A 17,917-nucleotide genomic window follows, 5' to 3' on the forward strand; every position below is an offset into this window, starting at 1 on the left:
GTGTAACAGATCGGTCAGGGGAGAGGGGGGACAGCAGAAAGCAACAGGGGAGAGATGCTTAATCATTTCCTTGTGAGTCATTTCACAGCAGAGCCCCCTGGACAGAGATAGAGGCTGGCATAGATGTCCCTTCAGATGACTCAGGAGGCAGGTGACCTCTTCAGAGCTAGTCCTCACCTGGCAAACTGTGGGAGGGAGGGAGGGAAGAAAGGAGGTGCATTGCTGCCTAGGCAGGAATACTGGCTGAGCCTAAGTCCTCCCTGAGAGCCAGCTCAGCCCTGTAACCATTCTGGGGGGGCGGGAGGGGGGGGTGCTGAAAGATGAAGGGGGAAGGGCATGGTGGGGGAAGGGTACGGTTGCCTCAGGCCCTCTCCAGGAATGAGTAGTCATGGCCTGGGGTTCTGGGAGACAGTCTCCCAGGAAAGAGACTTGTGAATGAAGTGCGAATAGGAAAAGAATTAGTGACCCCAAGAAGCTCCAGGGCAACTCTCCCACATGGGGATGACAGGGCCAGCCCAGGAGAGCCAGTCAGAGGCAGGTAGACCAGCATGCAAGTGCCATTCAAGTCCCAGGAGGGTCCCACCCCACAGGACCCCCGCCTCCCCCAGCCCCAGAGCAAGGCAGCCCTCCTGGGAAGTGGTCCCTTAAGGCACCAGGCTGCATTCCAAGTCTCCTCGCTTACTCCTGCCTGAGTCCCTTGTGCTGGACCCCACAGCTCCCCAAGGCCTCTCGCAACCCCATTCAGCCCCAGTCTATTTCCTCACTGCCCCTGACACCCCCAAGTCTCAGTCACACTTTCCTCCCACACTGGTGAGCTCAAGTGGACACTGCCTCCTGAGGTGTCAGGGCACTCTCTGGCTCCCACTGGATGGAAGTAGCCGGGCCTGGGACTGAAGGGACAGCCACCTCCCCTTCCCACTCACCAACTCTAAGCCTCTTACCTTCATGGTGGGAGGCGCAGTGAGAGGAGGGGACAGCGGCCGGTCTGGGAAGGTCACATCCGAGCTGTTGGCCAGCTCCTGCTTCCTGTGAAGAGGCCACAGAACACAGAAGACATGAGTCAGGGCCTGAGCCATTCCCTCTCTGCCAAGAGCAGCTGGGCATGGGGACCCGGTCTAACACACACTGCGTGAAACCAGAGTGGAATGCATCCTCTGCTGGGATGTCCTAAACCCGCCAGTGGGGCTATTCCACGTGTGGTTCCTGCACCAGCCACATGGGCATCACCTGGGAACTTGTTAGAAATGTAAATGCCCAGGTGCACGCCAGAGTCTCCAGCGACGGGGCTAGGAAGCTGGGTCTTACAATCCCTCCAGGAGACTATGATGTCCACTGATGTACCGGGGCCACCACTCTTAACACATACGGGACCCACAACACCTAAAGGCCTCCAAGGCACCTCCAAATGCTTCAAGGCATCAAAATAAACTAACTGTTTTACCACAACAGCAAAGTTTGACACAGTGGAAAATAACTAGGCCCTGAAACTGTAGCAATTACCGTTTATCTTCAAGTTTTCTCATTTGTCAAAATTCTAGGGGTTAGCAAAATACTCTTCATGTATACGTTTAGTAGATGTATTTCAAAATACATTTTAATTAAGGACCAGCAAAAAGACAGAGACAGAAGAGGAGCATAAACATTTGTGATTCATCCTTCCTGGGTACCCTTTGCCACTTCCCCCCGCATCCCCCCCCCCACACACACACCGCGGCCAGAGAGCTGACCTCGGGAGGATGGGGCTGCCTGCTGTGTAAGCTGCAGGTAGAACTTATTTTAGTTCACGTGGGCTAGGACCATGGAGAAGCAGCTAAACAGAGTTATGTCACCATGACAACATGACTGTGACAAGTTCACTGCTCTCACACACTCCCCACTTGCCATCTGGCCCTTGCCAGTGACCAGGGAGTGCTAGTTCGCAGTCTCATCACCAGGCACGATGTTTGCAGTGAGATAAGTCTCCGGAGCAATGATTGATTATGCAACAGGGCCAGCTGGGCAGAACCTGGGGGAGCCCCAGACGAGGGACTATGGTGTCCTGGACGTGCCCTGGCTATCTCCCGGGACAGCAGCGAGAGGTGAGGATATGACAAGCCCAAGAAGACCAGGCTGAGCCATCAAAGCTCCCAACTCTGCTGCCGTCTCCTTCTCCAGAGCTCCACCCTGAAGCAGCCAAGAGAGTGAGCCTGACACCTGGGTCACACTTAAATGACCAAAGGACCCCCACTGCCACCTTGACAGAATGCTTCTTGTACTTTGCAGCCCACATCTCGCCAACGGGGATGACAGCCCCAACCCCAAGCCTCCTTCATGAGAGAGGCCCGGCCTCCCCACAGAGCCTGGCCTACCTGCCTTTCCAGAGGCAGCCCTTGCCCTGAGACCCACACACCACCCCAGCCTGGCTCCCCTCAGCCCACAGGGCAGGCCCAACCTAAAAGAAGACAGACCAGGTGCCACGGGGCCCTGTCTCGCCGGCACGACCCCTGCCTGCCCCCGCAGCTGGCCATGCCTCATTCTCATCTAGGCAACCAGGGAAGGAGACCGCGTGAATGTCTTGGCAGAGGATCCATGTGACCCCATTGACCTCAGCCTGCCAATCCCCCTTTCTGATCCTCCGTCTGCCTTGCCCCTCCTGTCTTCCTGAACCCAGTCTCACTCTGAGGGCAGGAAAGGTGGGGGACCCCCTCCCTCCGAGTCCAGACTATAACCGGCCCAAGAACCAGCAGGGCCACGACTCAGCACGTGTGCGTGTGTGCATGCACACGCACACACACACACGTGAGGAATGCATGAGGCTCCTTCCACCTCTCAGAGCCACCGCCTCCCCGTTATGGCCTGGAACCGGTGTGGGGTCCAGCCCAGCTGCTCTGGCCCTCACCTGCCTGTGGACCCCACAGAGCTGCGTCCCAGCACAGACCCCCTCCGGTCACTCTGCCTTTTCCCCTGCAGCCTCTGCTCATCCTCAATGGGCCCAGCCTCTGAGAGCCACGGTGGGGGAAAGGGAGTGGCGGGGGGGGAGATGATCAAGGATGGGGGCACCACCCTCGGGTCCCCTCAGGTGAGAATGGACAAGGGCTACTCCCCTTGGGGGCTGGCAGCCAAGGAGTTAGAAGCATGCAGAGAGGGCAGAGGAGGCAAGCCCCCTACCCAAAGTCTACAGGGCTGTGTGGAGGTTAGCTGAGGACCTCTGGACTAGTCCCCTGGAGGGAGCTGTGGCAAACTTGCCTGACAACAGTCCTGGCTCTCCAAGCACACTAATCCCAGAGGAGGGCAACGCTGGCAGGTCAGCTGGTCAAAGGACGCTCAGATACACAGTCACACTGTCTGCTTCTGTCCCTAAGGTATGCAACGTCCCCTCCCATGGGACCAGAGCAGATGTGATTATTACTCAAGGTCCCTGAGTCTCAGGCAAAGGACCACTGCCCCCAACGCTCCCTGGGCTGAGCCCCCCTTCCCTGCACCAGCCAGTTTTCCCTGGATGCTGGAATAAGCCCCTGGGACCAGTTTCCAGGGAGTGGTGAGGACAATTTGTGGGGAACACAGGGCATCTTCCAGCCAGAAGGATTTACTGAATGATGTCTGGAGCCTGGAAAGTGCTGGAGCAGGAATGGGCACCAGGGGCTAGCAGCTTCGCACCAGTTCTGGGCTCTTCCAAGATACCAGATGCAATGCCTGGGTAGGTAGAAGGCAAGACTGCTGCTCTCAGAAAGATCCGAACTCAGAGTACACCCAGGACCTTGGCTGCAAATCGACCCTTCACTGATTGGTATATATAGGCGGCTCAAGTGGCCTATGGGAGGGGAGGGGACGTGTGTCCCCTCCCCCACGCTCAACTCCGAGGAGCCAAAGGTACTTAATCAAGAGCCAACGGCCTCTTACGGGTTGAATCACGTCCCCCCCAAACAATATGCTGAAGTCCTAACCTCCAGGCCCCATGAATGTGTCCCTATTTGGAGATGTAATCAAGAGATCATCAGGGCCGTCCCTTAATTCAATCTGGCTGGTGTCCTTACAAGAGGAGAAGGCGTCCATGTGAAGACACAGACACAGGGAGAACGCCACATGACAATAGAGGCAGAGACTGGAAAGAGGCGGCGGGAACACCGAGGGTTGCCAGCCACCGCCAGAAGCTGTAGGAGGCAAGGAAGGAGTCTACCCCAGAGGCTGCAGAAGGAGCAGGCCCCTCTGACACCTTGATTTTGGACCTCTAGCCTCCAGAATAGAGACAACAAAGGTTTGTTGTCTTAAGGTGCAGATCCGTGGCACTTGGTTACAGCAGCCCCGGGAGACAAATGTGCTACCCAAGTCCCAGGTGCTAGCCTCGGCCTTGTAATTGGAGGACCAAAAACAAAGACGATGAAATCCCTGCTTCAGCGTCATCACCCCGGCCATGGTCAGCTGGGCTCAACCTCGTCCTGCCCCCGCCCTCACAACCAAGGACATTCGTTTGGGAGCCACCCTCCCAGGGACAGCCAGGCCCAGCCCAGTCACCAGCTGGTACTGAGATAAGACGAGTAAGAACTTCGGTGCTCAGCGTCATTCCAGCCGAGAGAACTGGCAAACAAATCATACATAAGCCGATGAAAGTGACACGATTACACCAAGAGATAACCTTCAGTCTGCTCTCATTTATTAGAAGCATAAGGCAAATTATTAGCAGAGGTGGTATCCTTACTATTACTTATAACAACTTTCTTGTGACCCACAGCGATCCTGACATTATCACGGCACTGAGTCTGAAACTGCCTCACTGGCCAAGCCAGCTGAATGCTCATACACAGCTCTGATGACATGGGACCCATGGGGCGGGGGGGCGCCGGGGAGAACAGAGAGGTGGCAGACAAGGGAGGAAGAAGATCATACAGACAGCTAAAAGAGAAAGGTGGTAAAACACGCATGAATGGGAGGGTCAGGGGCCTCCTCCAGCCTCCGGGGGTCCTGGAGGTGCTACCCACTCAGCATCCCTCTGCCCCAAAACCATCTGCCACTGAGGGTCTCTGCTCTGGGATTCCTTCCCCAGAAGCATGGGCGATCCTGGGGCAGCTAGGAGAGGGCCTGGCTGGCTTCAGCCAAATGCAAACCTCTGGAGGAAGTGATCAGAGAGCCTTTGGGAGAAGCTGAGAAAGCCAGGAGATGGGTCACCAGATGGGACTGTTCACAGGGCACTGGACACACCCCAGGTGGGGGCCCTACTTACAGTACCCTGGCCTCCAGCTCCTCTCTATCCAGCTTCGATTTCTCTACCCTAGACCATTTGAGGCCACCGCAGCCGCCATGTCCCCCATACTTCTATGAAAGTGCCCTACACTAGGGATCAAGGGACTCCCAGGTTCCAGTCTGGCTCCACCCACCACCCCACTGCATGACCTTGGGTAGGTTACCTCACTTCTCCACATCTGCAAAGATGGGGGTGATGATGTTTTGAGGAATTAAATGTAATGGCCGTGAAATAAAACATAAAATCCTATACAAACGTAGACTATTGTTATTTTCATCATATTTGTTGTTACTATAACCCAGAAAATGGTGATCTGGTCTCCGAGTAGAGAGAGAGAAGTGAGGGTCCAGGACTGTTTAATGTCTCTGAAAACATTTCTGGCATCTCAAATAAGCACCCATGCTAGCCCCAGGGAACTACTCTCAGGACCATAACTACTGGTTAATAATCAACAACAGGAAAACCTTTCACCTATCAGCAGATGGCTCTGGGGCCAGGTTTAAGCCTTCCTCTGGAAGAGAGTTCTCCCAAACCCACAAACCCCCTCTGCATCCCTCACCCCACCAGGTCCCCAGGTCCCCAGCCACCCAGCCATGCTTGGCTGGGTTTTCTCCCATTTTCCAAATAGCCAAGCTAGAGGAATGCAGACAGTTGGCCACTATAAGAAGCTTTCCGGGAAAACGCAACCAAAAAGGAAGGAGGCATACCATTCACAACAGCCAAAAGGTGGAAAGAACCCAGTGTCCGCACGCAATGAATGAATAAGCAAAATGTGGTCTGTGGATGGAGTATTATTCAGCCATAAAAAGGAACAAAGTACTGACCTATGCCACAGCGTGGATGAAGTTCGGAAACATTACACTACGTGAAAAGACGCCAGACACAAGAGGCCACATGTTATATGATTCCATTTACGTGAAATGTCCAAAACAGGCAAATCCAGAGACAGAAAGTAGACTAGCGGTCACCAGGGGCAGACAGAGAATGGAGGGGAATGGGAGTTTCTTTCCAAAGTGATAAATATGTTCTGGAACTACATGGTGGTGATAGTTGCACAACTTTGTCAATACACTAAAAAGCATTGGGTATAAAAGGGTGAATGTTATGGCATGTAAATTAAAACTGAATTTTTAAAAACAAACAAGAGACAAGGGGCTAACTGGACTCTAGTTCTGTCACTTCTGCTTACTCTCCTCTCCGGCTGCCCTTTGGTGCCCGCAGGGCCCCGGGCTGTGCAAGCTCTGGCTGTGCGGCAATGCTTCAGACACTGACTGGGATCCCAGCCACGCCCTTCGTCCCCACTCCAGCCCTCAGGAGTACCTGCACTGTCACTGATTTGGAGAGATCTTCTGAGTTCTAGCTGATCCCATTTCCCCATCCTATACAACCAACTAAACCATAAACAATAGGAAATAACATAATATAAAAGATTCATGAGAAATCATCGCAAGAATCAGACACAATGAGAGGAAAGAAGAATTAGAAGCCTGATGAGCTGAACCTCAAAGTCTCAGTCTCTCTGCTTTCTCATCTGCAGAATGGGCGGGCTAACTCCCAACGCCCGTTCCCTGAACAGGACTCAGAAAATTGTGTTCAACTCCTCGAGGGCTAGTGTTTTGACAGTTTTTATGGTGGCAGATACTTATGTGGTCCCTGGGTAAGGCGGGCCAGGGGGATGGATGAGCAGGGCACACCAGGCTGGGTGCAGGCTGAGGTCCATACCCAGAGGAGTCTGCCTTGCCGGCTACGGAGGCCCCAGACCCAGCACACAATCACATAACCCTCATTCTAGCAGCAAGCAGTGCTGGGGCATCCCCATGGTTGAAAGCACCTTGAGAGGCTCCGTGCAGGCATGGCCGGTCACCCGGGCAGCAGGCTGGATGGAGTAGAGAGAACCAGGCTCTGGCCTCAAGCAAGGCAGGTGGGCAGTGTGTACAGTAAGATCAAAAGCACCGGCTTTATGGCCCAACAAGCCTGGATTTGAATTCCAGCCCTACCGATTAGCTATGTGACCCTGGTCAGGTCACTTCATCTCCATGCCCCTCAGTTTCCACATCTGTAAAATGGTGTAACTATACCCACCTCACCAGTGGCCTGAATAAGCCTGTAAAGCACTTAGCACAGTGCCTGGTACACAGCAAAAACATGATACCTGGCCACTGTCGTTGTTGCCAAGGCGGCCATCAAATGAGGGGTGTGGGAGTGGGCACAGGGGAGGGGGATCAAGGCAGAAAGTGAATCCGAGCACAGAGAAGAGGCAGGGACAGCTTCAAACCTGGGGGAACTCGGATGCCCACGTACTTTGGACCCTAAGTTTAGGAGGCAGGGACAGGAGAGCCCAGCCACTGTGTGGGGGCCACCAGGCTCTTGGCACATGCGCATGGCTTGATTCCAAGCCCCAAAGGGACAGACGGAGAGGTGAGGGGGTTAATGTCTGTCCTGTGCTGGGGCCGATGTGGAAGCAGAGAAGAACAGAGCCCCATGGGGCTGGCGGGGAGGCGAGGGGCCACAAGGGGGCACAGGATTCGGGAGTGAGAGGTGCCAGCAGGCGAAGGGAGTGAGTCCCAGTGCCCCACCGGTTCCCCTTGAGAAGAGCAGGCACTGCTCACCTGGAAGCATCTGGCATGGTTGTCTCTGGTGTCATGTCCCATCCCCGTGCACACTCTAATTGGTTCCTGGAGATCCGGACCCCAACTCTGGACCTTTGGTGACTCAAAATTCCCCAAGGATGCAAAATGGCAAGCCCCCGCCCCCGCCATGCACACCCAATCCTGGGGTTCGTGGACACAGACCAGCAGCCCTGGGAGAAACCATTAGAAACCATTCAACAGCCTAATCACACAGACAAGGACATCGAGGCCTGGAGAGGCAAGGGGAGGTGCCCAAATCCCACAGGCAGCCTCTCTCCTGTTCTCCAGAGAGCGCAGTTCCCAAATCACCTCAGCACGAGTGTGCAAAAAGTGAGCAGGTCACGTCTCAGGAAGAACCTATCAGGAGGCACAGCTGGTTCAGAGACACATATTTATAAAGCATGAATGTCGGGGTGCCTGGCTGGCTCAGTTGGTAGAGCATGCAACTCTTTTTATTTTTTTAAGATGTTTAAAACAAATCTCCACAGCCAACGTGGGGCTTGAACTCATGACCCCAAGACCCCAAGACCAAGAGTTGCACGGTCTACCAACCGGGCCAGCCAGGTGTCCCAGAGCATGCGACTCTTGATCTCGGAGTCATGAGTTCAAACCCCATGTTGGGCATAGAGCTTATTAAAAGAAAAAAAAAAAAGGCATGAGCATCAGGGGTCCATCCACGGGGTCTGTGGGTCCCCCATAAGGAATGCACTGACAGCAGAACCCAGGGCAGCACAGGAGGTGAATAGGCCATACCCTGGGCAATGAAAGGGGGCTACACATGGGACCAAGGGGAGTTCTGGGTGATACTTGGTGCCTGTAGCTTCAAAGAACACGCTGGCTTCTCTCCAGATGTGTTGGGTGAGGATGGCACGGAGGGCCCTGAATCCCTCGACTGGGCCAGGGGTAAGAGAAAGGACAGGCACCAGGAGGAACAGGACAGGAGGGTGACCCCGCCCTGGAGACCTGGCTATGGCCCCTGGTTAGGGACAAGTGAGCCTCCTGTATTACATCTCAGAGCTGATGGACCAGCCTACACACACAGGCACATCTCCACACTCCTGGGAAAAGCCTTACCCAATAGACAACTTTTAGGACTGACTGACGCCGTACGGCTCACACATGAGTAAGCGCAGACCCTGAGGGGTGTGGTGTGGGCCCAAGAGTCACGGAGTCAGAAATTTGGGTGTTGGGGGACACCTGGGTGGCTCAGTCAGTTAAGCTTCTGACTTCAGCTCAGGTCATGATTTCACGGTTTGTGAATTCGAGCCCCACATTGGGCTGTCTGATGTCAGCACAGATCCTCAGCCCCCCTCTCTTTTTGCCCCTCCCCCCATGCTCGCTCGCTCGCTCTCTCTCTCAAAAATAAATAAACTTTAAAAAAAAAAAGGTCACTTAGTGATACAGTAGGAAGAAGAGAAGCTAAAAGGCTGGGTGTCAGAAAACCAAGTGATGGGTGCTTCGTACATGACACATCTGAGGAGAAGAACTAGGTTTGTGAAAGGCAGATGATAAAGCATTCATTCTGGACACACCGCAAGTCAGGGGGTCCTGGGAAACCCAGGAGGGATCAGGAAAGTACAGAAGCCTTAGCAGAGAGTCAGGAGTGAGGAGAAGAGAGGTGCGGGTACGCGTGTCATCCAGCCTAAACGCGCTGTATCACCTGGAAACAGCTTCCCTCACATGCTCAGCCTCAGCGCTCAGCCACTCTGCTTGGCACCGTCTGGCCTCAGTTGAAGGAGCCACATCATGCTCAGGGCAAAGATGGCCAGCTCACAGGGTCACGGCCTCAGATAGCTTCAGAACCACAATCACAAACCATGGAGCCACAAAAGCACAGAATATCAGCATTTTCCCAGCCTGTTAGTATTTCATGACCTGGATGCCAAGTACGTGGGTGCTTACTGCATAATTCAGTTTAAATGTATGGCATGCATCACAACAAAAAATATTTTTTTTAATGTTTTTTTATTCTTGAAAGACACAGAGAGACAGAGCGTGAGCAGGGGAGGCGCAGAGAGACAGAGGGAGATACATAATCTGAAGCAGGCTCCAGGCTCTGAGCTGTCAGCACAGAGCCTGACACAGGGCTTGAACCCACGAATCATGAGATCATGACCTGAGCCAAAGTTGGATGCTTAACTGACTGAGCCACCCAGGTGCCCTAACAAAAAATAATTTTTAAGTAGTTCTCTCTCACTTCTTTTAGGAGAGATAGATATAAATATGGATATGGATACAAACATAGAAGTAGAGACAGACTATATCTGTCTCTGTTGAAACTTCCATGATGAACATATCAGACTGATTACCTGCATTTATTTTGCTTCTTCTGAAGCCCCTTAAAATAACAGTTTTTTTTTTAAGTGTGAAATGACAAGAGCAAATGTAACAGAAGAGGAAAATCCAGCCTACAAAAGATGGCTTGTGCCTGGAAGATGGGCTGGAATCACCCCAGCAGAGTGTTTGATACTTAAGACACGGAGCCTTTGGACAGCCTCCCAACCTGTCACTTCCTCAGCAGCCAGATGACCTTCCCAACCCTCACCACCATAAGAAACTGAGCAACAATCCCTGAGAAAAGACATCTGGACTCCAATGGAAAGGGCACTTTGCTACCTAATCATCACCCTGCATGGAAGCTCCCAGGTGGCACGCCAGCCCAAGCACACAGTTCCCAATCCAGTTCCTAGTGCCTCACTCTTGGGTACAGAGAGACAGCCAAGGATCGCCAGACATTTGAGGAAAGACTCCAGCATCAGGGAGAGATGTCAAAATAATCAAGAGGAACCCGAAGGTAACAGACAATGCAAGGAACCAATGGGGACCCCAAAACACTACTATAAAGTAATATCCCCAGAGAGATAAGACAAGATTTTGTATCCATGACACAAGGAGAGAATGCTATAAAAAAATGGAATGATCAGGAGAGAAAGAGAGCTTAGAAAATAAAAACATGATGTGAAGACTAAGTCAAAGTTCCCAAAAAAGAACAAGAAGACAAAGATGTGGAAAATGAAAAAGAAAAGATAAAGATAAAAACATGAGAGGATCCAATACCTGACCAAAAATGGTTCCAGGAAGAAGTAACGGATAAGAAAGAGAGTTGTGGTAGCTAGTCTCCAAAGTTGGCTTCCTGATGAGCATATCTCTTGATGCGGATGCCCGTGTACCTCCCCTTGCCTTGAACCTGTGCTGGCCCTGTAACTCAGTTTGGACCAACAGAATGGGACAGAAATAACATTACTTAACTTCTTCCAAGGCTGAGTCACAGGAACCCTTGAAGCTTCCACCTCGATCTCTAGGAACATTTACTCTAGGGAAAACAGCCAGCATGTAAGAAGTCCAACTATCCTGAGACTATTGTCCTATGGCCAGCCACATGGAGATACAGATACCAGCCAAATTCCAGATGTTCCAGATATCCAGTCCACACCACATACGTGAAGAAACCATTTTGGACATTTCAGCCGCAGCAGAAGCGACAAGAGAAACCTAGGAACCAAGCCAGAACTGAGGCCCCAGACGTATGGCCCCAGCTGAGCATCCCAGCCATCTCCAGCCATCTGAGCCATCCAGGATGAGGTCTCAGGCATTGTGAAGCAGAGATGAGCCATCCACCTTTGATGTGCCCTACCTGAAATTCTAACCTACAGATTGTGTGCCTAATAAAATGGCTATCCTTTTACCATAACAGGAACAGTAGAGGATAGAGGGCTCTGGAAGTGAAGCCTCCTGATGAAAAGAATGGAACTGACAGACAGGATATCTAATAGGTGCAAACTCTTGGTAGGAAAAAAAAAGACTACTCAAGGAATTATGACAATAAATAAAAATAGAAAAACAGAAAAACAAAAATAAGTACACAGAAAACTATGCTAATGGAAGAAACACATTAATCACTAACTCCGGGAAAAATAAAAGCTTCTACAAGAAAGGAAACATAATTATAGTGCCCTCCTTGGCTCAACAATAAGCAATTCTTACACAATCATAGTAAGTAAAGCTCGACTATTGAACCAAAAAATGAGGCTAACATAAGGATACACTGCTTACTACGTGATCCCAAGTCTTGGCAGAATTCCTAGTAGACCCCAGGAGAGAAAAAGCCCCATGTCCTCATGCCCAGCATAGGTGTGTGTTAAACCATCCATGTTAAGGAACCACCCAACTATCTGCCGGACTTGGGCTCACCTTGCTAAGCTATCACTCCACCACACTCCCAGACTCTGCCTCTTAACTCTTAACTCTTCTGAATATGTTATTACTCAGGAACATGCCAGTTATAGAGTTTCATCACTGGCTCAAAACAACTGAGTCTCGGTGGAGACAGACCATAGAATTTCAGGGTAAATATGTAGTCTTTTCAATTAATAATGCTATTCCCAATCTCTGAAAGCTTCGTTCATTAGAAACACAAATGCTTGGAGCCGTTTTCCAACACTGAGACAGAGCACGTGGCCCCTTTTCATTCTCGCCCTTTCCTGTGTGTGACCATGGTACATCACTGGGAGATGAATGGCCAGGGCAAGGGGTCCACCTGCAGCCAAGCAACCAAGCATAGCTGACTCAGCCCAGGGGGTCAGGGCTGCGATCTCACCTTACCAACATGCTCCAATCCAACCTCCAGAACCTAATGCCGATGAACCAAACCTGTGATATCAGCCCTCTTGCCTCCTCCTAGCATTAGCTTCTTTCCCCAGGACATTAGGAAAGGAAGGACAAGATAACTATGCATGCCTCCAGGAACACACTGGAAAACAGGCATGACCCTTGCAGTGTGGTATGACTGGAAGGTTCAGAAAAAGAACTTGGCAACCCAGAGCACACTGGATAACCAAGATCTCCAAGTAATGAACAGAAACTCACTCCCCTGGCCAGGCTCACCTCCTGACTCAGTGAGAACAGAGGGCCTTGATGGGCTGCCTCTGTCCAGGCCGCTTCCCTGGTGCCTGACATGAACCCTGCCTGCCAGGCCAGCCCCCAGCATAGTGACCGGTACTGAATTAACTAAAAGGTGGATAAACAAAATGAGGAGCTCACAGACCCTCAGAGCTGGAGGGCTAAAAGAGCAGCATGGGACAGGCCAGCGTTACCTCCACTGCAATTTGGCTGAGTAGGCCAGATTGTTACTTTAACCTCAACTTCCTGCTCAAGAGGCAGAGGCAGAGTAAACCCATTCCCCGATAGTTTGGTCTAAGCTCATGTCACACCCTTGATCTTGGATTACTCCTCTGGACATGGATGGTAAAGATAATAAAAATATCCGTATTTCCTCATCCTCATCATAATCCTAGCTAATATTCATGTAGTACAATGTAAAGCTCTTGACAAGCATTATTTCATTTAATCTTTTCTACAACCCTATGAGGGAGGTACAGAACCATGCTCCCATTTTACACATAAAAAAACTGAGGCTTAGAGAGGTTAAGTGGAAGGTCCTACAGCAAGTAAGTGGCAAAGCTAGGATTCTAAGGGACGCTGGGTGGCAAGTTCTAAATGGCTCCCCACCGCAGTAGCCCTGGTCTCTGAGAGCTGGCGGCTCAGACACTGGAATCATTGGCTGAACTCTGTTGGGAAAAGGGTAGTTCAAGAGCCTTGAGGGTTTCCTGCTAGACCAACGTGATGCCCAAAAGATATGCTGCTTGGGAAGAGAGCCTGACATGAGTTATTTTGGTTCTTGGGTTTTTTTCAAGAGAAAGCTGCTTTTCATTTGCTAACTCCCTACAGAAATATCTTTTAAATACAAATAACCTATCCTGGATTATTTCAAAGGACATTACTGAGGGGCACCTGGGCGGCTCAGTCGGTTGAGCATCTAACTTCAGCTCGGGTTAAGATCCTGCAGTTCGTGGGTTCGAACCCCGCATCAGGGTTCACCTGTCAGCATGGAGCCGGCTTCAGATCCTCTGTCCCCCTCTCTCTGCCCCTTCCCCACTTGTGCTGTCTCAAAAATAAATATTTTTTTAAAAAAGGACATCACTGCGTGAGAGGCCATCACTCTATTTCTGAATTGTACATTTTTATTATAAATATCATTACATACTCATTGGGGGAAAAAAATTCAAAGAATCCAGAGGCATCTAATGAAGAAGTCTGGGTGTGGGGAAGGGCCTTGCCACATCTGCTTCCTGCAACCCATCAAGTCAGAGCACGCGAGGCCTCAGGGAGCAGGCCCGGCACCTGCCACCGGGAATCGGGGCTGAGGAGAGGCTGCTGCTTTGGCCCCCCTGCTGCATCATTTCCAGCTGCCCCAGTCACTTAAGTGACAAGCTGATGCATCAACGTCAGTAACACTGGAAGGATCTGTCCACAGAAATGGCATTATTCTCCCCAGGAGGCACGAGGTCGGCCTCCACAGGCAGCTGGGGCCACTGAGAATTAAAGGCCCCTGCCCAGGGACTCTGTCACCCCCTCCCAGATCTACTCTCTGCCCCAGCTGGCCAGACCAAAGAGTGACAGGAAGACGCCACACCTAGGCCAGCCACAAAAATCATCCAGCCAATGAGCGCCGCTGAAGCCCGTGGACTCAGAGCCTGAGAGCGTGTGGCAGGATGTAGAGGACACAGAGCCTCCTTCTGCTGGAGGAGCCAGGCACAGCTTCAAGACTTGGGGGGCACCCAGGCCCTTTGCTGGCCTCCAGCGTGCGCCTAAACATTGCCTGGCTCCCGTGGCCACTCAGTCACTATTTGTTGAATGAATTGAAGAGCTTGAGGGCCATGCTGGGCCAGTGCCCCATGAGAAAACATGATAAGAACCTTCCAGCCAGATCCTCCATGAAATGTGTCTAGTTGCAGGCCGGCATGGCTGGCTATATGCGCTCTGAAGGCAGGGGCCACGTCGTCGTCAGCCCGCCCACGCCCACGCCCACGGGGCCCAGGGCCACATTCCTTCACTGCAGGCCCTCAAAAACTAAGACCTTACATTTGCATAATAATTACACTGATGAGGTTTCTTATCACCTTCTCTGCCAAGCACAATTCTGTGTGGATGATCAGGACAAGGAGATGTTTTCATCTACATAAATGAGTCAGCTGAGGCTTGGGAAACTCAGCCAGTTCTTGGAGGGAACCCAGAACTCTAAACTCAAGAAGTCTGACTCCACAATCTGCGGTCCGAGCTATCCCGTTCATGCACTGAGTGAATGAACAGGCCACCGAAGCAAAGAATAAAAGCGAAGACAGCTGCAGCCCCTCTGCACCACCACCACCCCCTGCCCCCTCCACCTTTGGGCAGCAAAGCATGGACTGGCTGAACTTCACCTTCCCTGTTCCATCAGGGTCCAGCCCTGTGAGCAGGGTTCTCACTTGCAGTGCAAACTCCAAGCTCCTGAGGAGGGCACCGAGTGTGCTCCTTGCATCCCCCCACACCTCCCACGGTGCTGAACAATAAATTCCCTCAGCAGAGCAAAGGACATGGCCAAGGACATGGCCGTGTGCTTGTTAGGGTAGCACCTGCTGCAAGGTTCACCTGGGTAGCTGGGAACACAATGAGCTATCATTGGGCGGAGGTGTCCCCCCACCCCACAGCAAATCTGACCTCCAGTCCCCACGCTCTCCCTGGAGAGAGGAGAGCAGGCAGAGGTCCAGTCGGCCAAGAAGCCCACAGGCCAGGGGTGACTGCAGCAGCCCGTCTGGCTTTGCCACCGCTCAAAGGTTACAGGTCTTCCCCCCTGCCTGTCCTTTCTCGGTCCCTCTCTGGACCGGAAGGTGAGCAGAGGGCCACCCACCCACGTATCTGGGTCAGAGCCTCTGAGGCCTGACAAGGCCCCGGGCCACACGGCAGTGCCCTGGGATTCTCCTCCCATTGTCCCAAGCCACATAAACAGAGCTAATGCCCAAAGCTCAAAAGCCAGCTCCCAAGGGAGGCAGAGGCTTTATCCTGCTTGGAGCTGCACACGGAACAGATGAATGGGATTTTTTTTAAGGTGTTTGTTTTACAGATTTACAGAAGGGGGTTGGGGGCAGGGGAACCCAGCAGAGGGGCAGAGGATGAAAAGGGAGAGAGAAAAGAGAGAAAAGGGAGGAGAGAGGAGAAAGAAAAGGGAAGCTGCTGCAAGCTTTTAGATCGAAAGACACTTCCCTCCCTATCTAGGCCAAAATCCATCATTAAAAGGCTGCAGAGCTGGAGAAACCCCAGTAGGTCAGGTACACCCAGAGGCGGGGCCTATGGCAAGAACGTCAATGAGAACCGCACAAAGGGCTGGGCCAGGTCTTTCTGGGTCCTCCGGAACCCTGACAGAAGCGTCAAGAATGGAGGAAACCTGTGAGCTCTCCCTGGGTGTCCCTGGAGGAGCAGCGGGGAATTTCGCGTGGCGTGACCTATACACAGGAAGTGCTTTTACCCTGAGGCTAGGGACCCCAGAAAAGGCTCCACGTCCTCAGAGCTGCCAGTCCAGTCCTGGACTGGTCTCCACAGGTTCACACCCTCCCCCAAAAAGCCATTCTCTCCAGCTCCCCAGCCCCACCCACGTGGTCTCCTGGAGACCTGGAAATGAAGAAGGATGGAGGTGATCCAGATCAGGGGGCTCCGTAACCCTGTGCCTCCCTCAGAAGAGGGGCTACCTGAGACCTCTCTTCACCCTCCCCTCCAAGCCCGAGGATTATATCAGGCACAGCCATGGGAGGGGCCATCCGTAAGAGCACAAAGAGCTCCAAAGGCCCCATTTCTCCTCCTCGGGAATCTAGTGTTCGGGTGAGTATTTATAAAGCACCCATCATGTGCTGGCGCAGAGCTAGCCTGCAGGGATATGATGTGAATAAGTCACGCCTGACCCCCTCTTCCCCACCCAAGGCCTCAGTGCATCTCACTAAGTCCTCACCACCTCCCAAATTGGTCTCTTCTCTCCACCCCACTGTCACCTGGTCACCTATCAATCTCTCACCTGGACAACGGCCACCCCACCCTAACCCATCTCCGTCCACCGCACCCCTCAATCTATGCTCCAGACACAAGGATCTTTCTAAAGTGAAAAGCTGATCACACCCACCAGGATAACCATAATTTGAAAAAATAATAATAAATAACAAGTGTTGGCAAGGACGTGAAAAAACTGGAACCCTGTACAATGCCGGTGGGAATGTGTAACCGCGCAGCCTCTTTGGGAAACAACGGGCAGCGTATCCTCCAAGAGTTAAACACGGAGTCAGCACACGAGCCGGCAATTCCACTCCTAGGAACATACCCCGAAGAAGTGAAAACACAGGTTCAAACAAAAACTTGTGCACAAATGCTCCCAGTAACACTACTCACAATAGCCAAAATGTGCAGATGACCCAAACGACCAACCACAGATGAATGGATAAATAAAATACGCTATGTCCTTTAAAAGGACATTAGTATAATAAGCCTTTAAAAGGAATGATGTACTGGGGCGCCTGGGTGCCTCAGTTGGTTAAGCGTCCAATTCTTGATGTCAGCTCAGGTCGTGATCTCGTGGTCGTGAGATCGAGCCCCACTTTGGGGTCTGCACTGACAGTGCACGGCCTGCTTGGGATTCTTTCTCTCCCTCTCTCTCTGCCTCTCCCCCGCTCACATGCACACTCTCTCTCTCTCTCAAAATGAATAAACTTAAAAAAAAAAAATGTGTTTAAAGGAACGATGTACTAACATAGGCTAAAAGACAGAAAACACGATGCCAGGTGAGAGAAGCCCATCACAGAAGACCACATATTATAGGATTCCATCTAAGTGAAATGTCCAGAATAAGCAAATCTGGAGACAGAGGGCAGATCAGTGGGTGGTTAGGGGTGTAGAGGGGAAAGGGAGAGACTGCTACTGGGGACAGACTTTCTGTTTGGTGATAAAAAATAATGCCACCGAACTGTACACATCAAAATGGCTAAAATGTAAGTTTTATGTGTATCCACCACAATGAACAGAAATGAAAGTGGAAAATTAGTGCAAAGTAAATGGCGGCACCCTCCTTTCAATGGCTCCCCTCCACCATTAGGACCAAACCCGACTCTTTAACATGCCCTCAAGAGCCCCTTGTCTTGGACCCACCCAACCTCATCTCATCCCTCTCACGTCCCCTCCTCACCTGCCCCCCAGCCCACAAAACCTGTCCGTT

General features: G+C 51.9%; 1 protein-coding gene across 8 annotated transcripts in view; it reads right to left on the bottom strand.

Moving 5' to 3' along the window:
- RAP1GAP2 (RAP1 GTPase activating protein 2) overlaps positions 1–17,917 on the bottom strand; it is a 224,663-nt gene that overhangs the window by 101,541 nt on the left and 105,205 nt on the right. For all 8 annotated transcript variants that reach the window (XR_008294348.1, XM_027034683.2, XM_027034686.2 and 5 more), the window contains one exon: positions 942–1,026. Coding sequence is in view for 7 of the 8 variants with exons in the window: in XM_027034683.2 (XP_026890484.2) it covers positions 942–1,026 (85 nt within the window). In the remaining variant the exon portion in view is untranslated. The remainder of the gene's footprint in view (positions 1–941; positions 1,027–17,917) is intronic.

The sequence above is a fragment of the Acinonyx jubatus genome, chromosome E1, assembly GCF_027475565.1.
Source record: "Acinonyx jubatus isolate Ajub_Pintada_27869175 chromosome E1, VMU_Ajub_asm_v1.0, whole genome shotgun sequence".
Classification (NCBI taxonomy): domain Eukaryota; kingdom Metazoa; phylum Chordata; class Mammalia; order Carnivora; family Felidae; genus Acinonyx; species Acinonyx jubatus.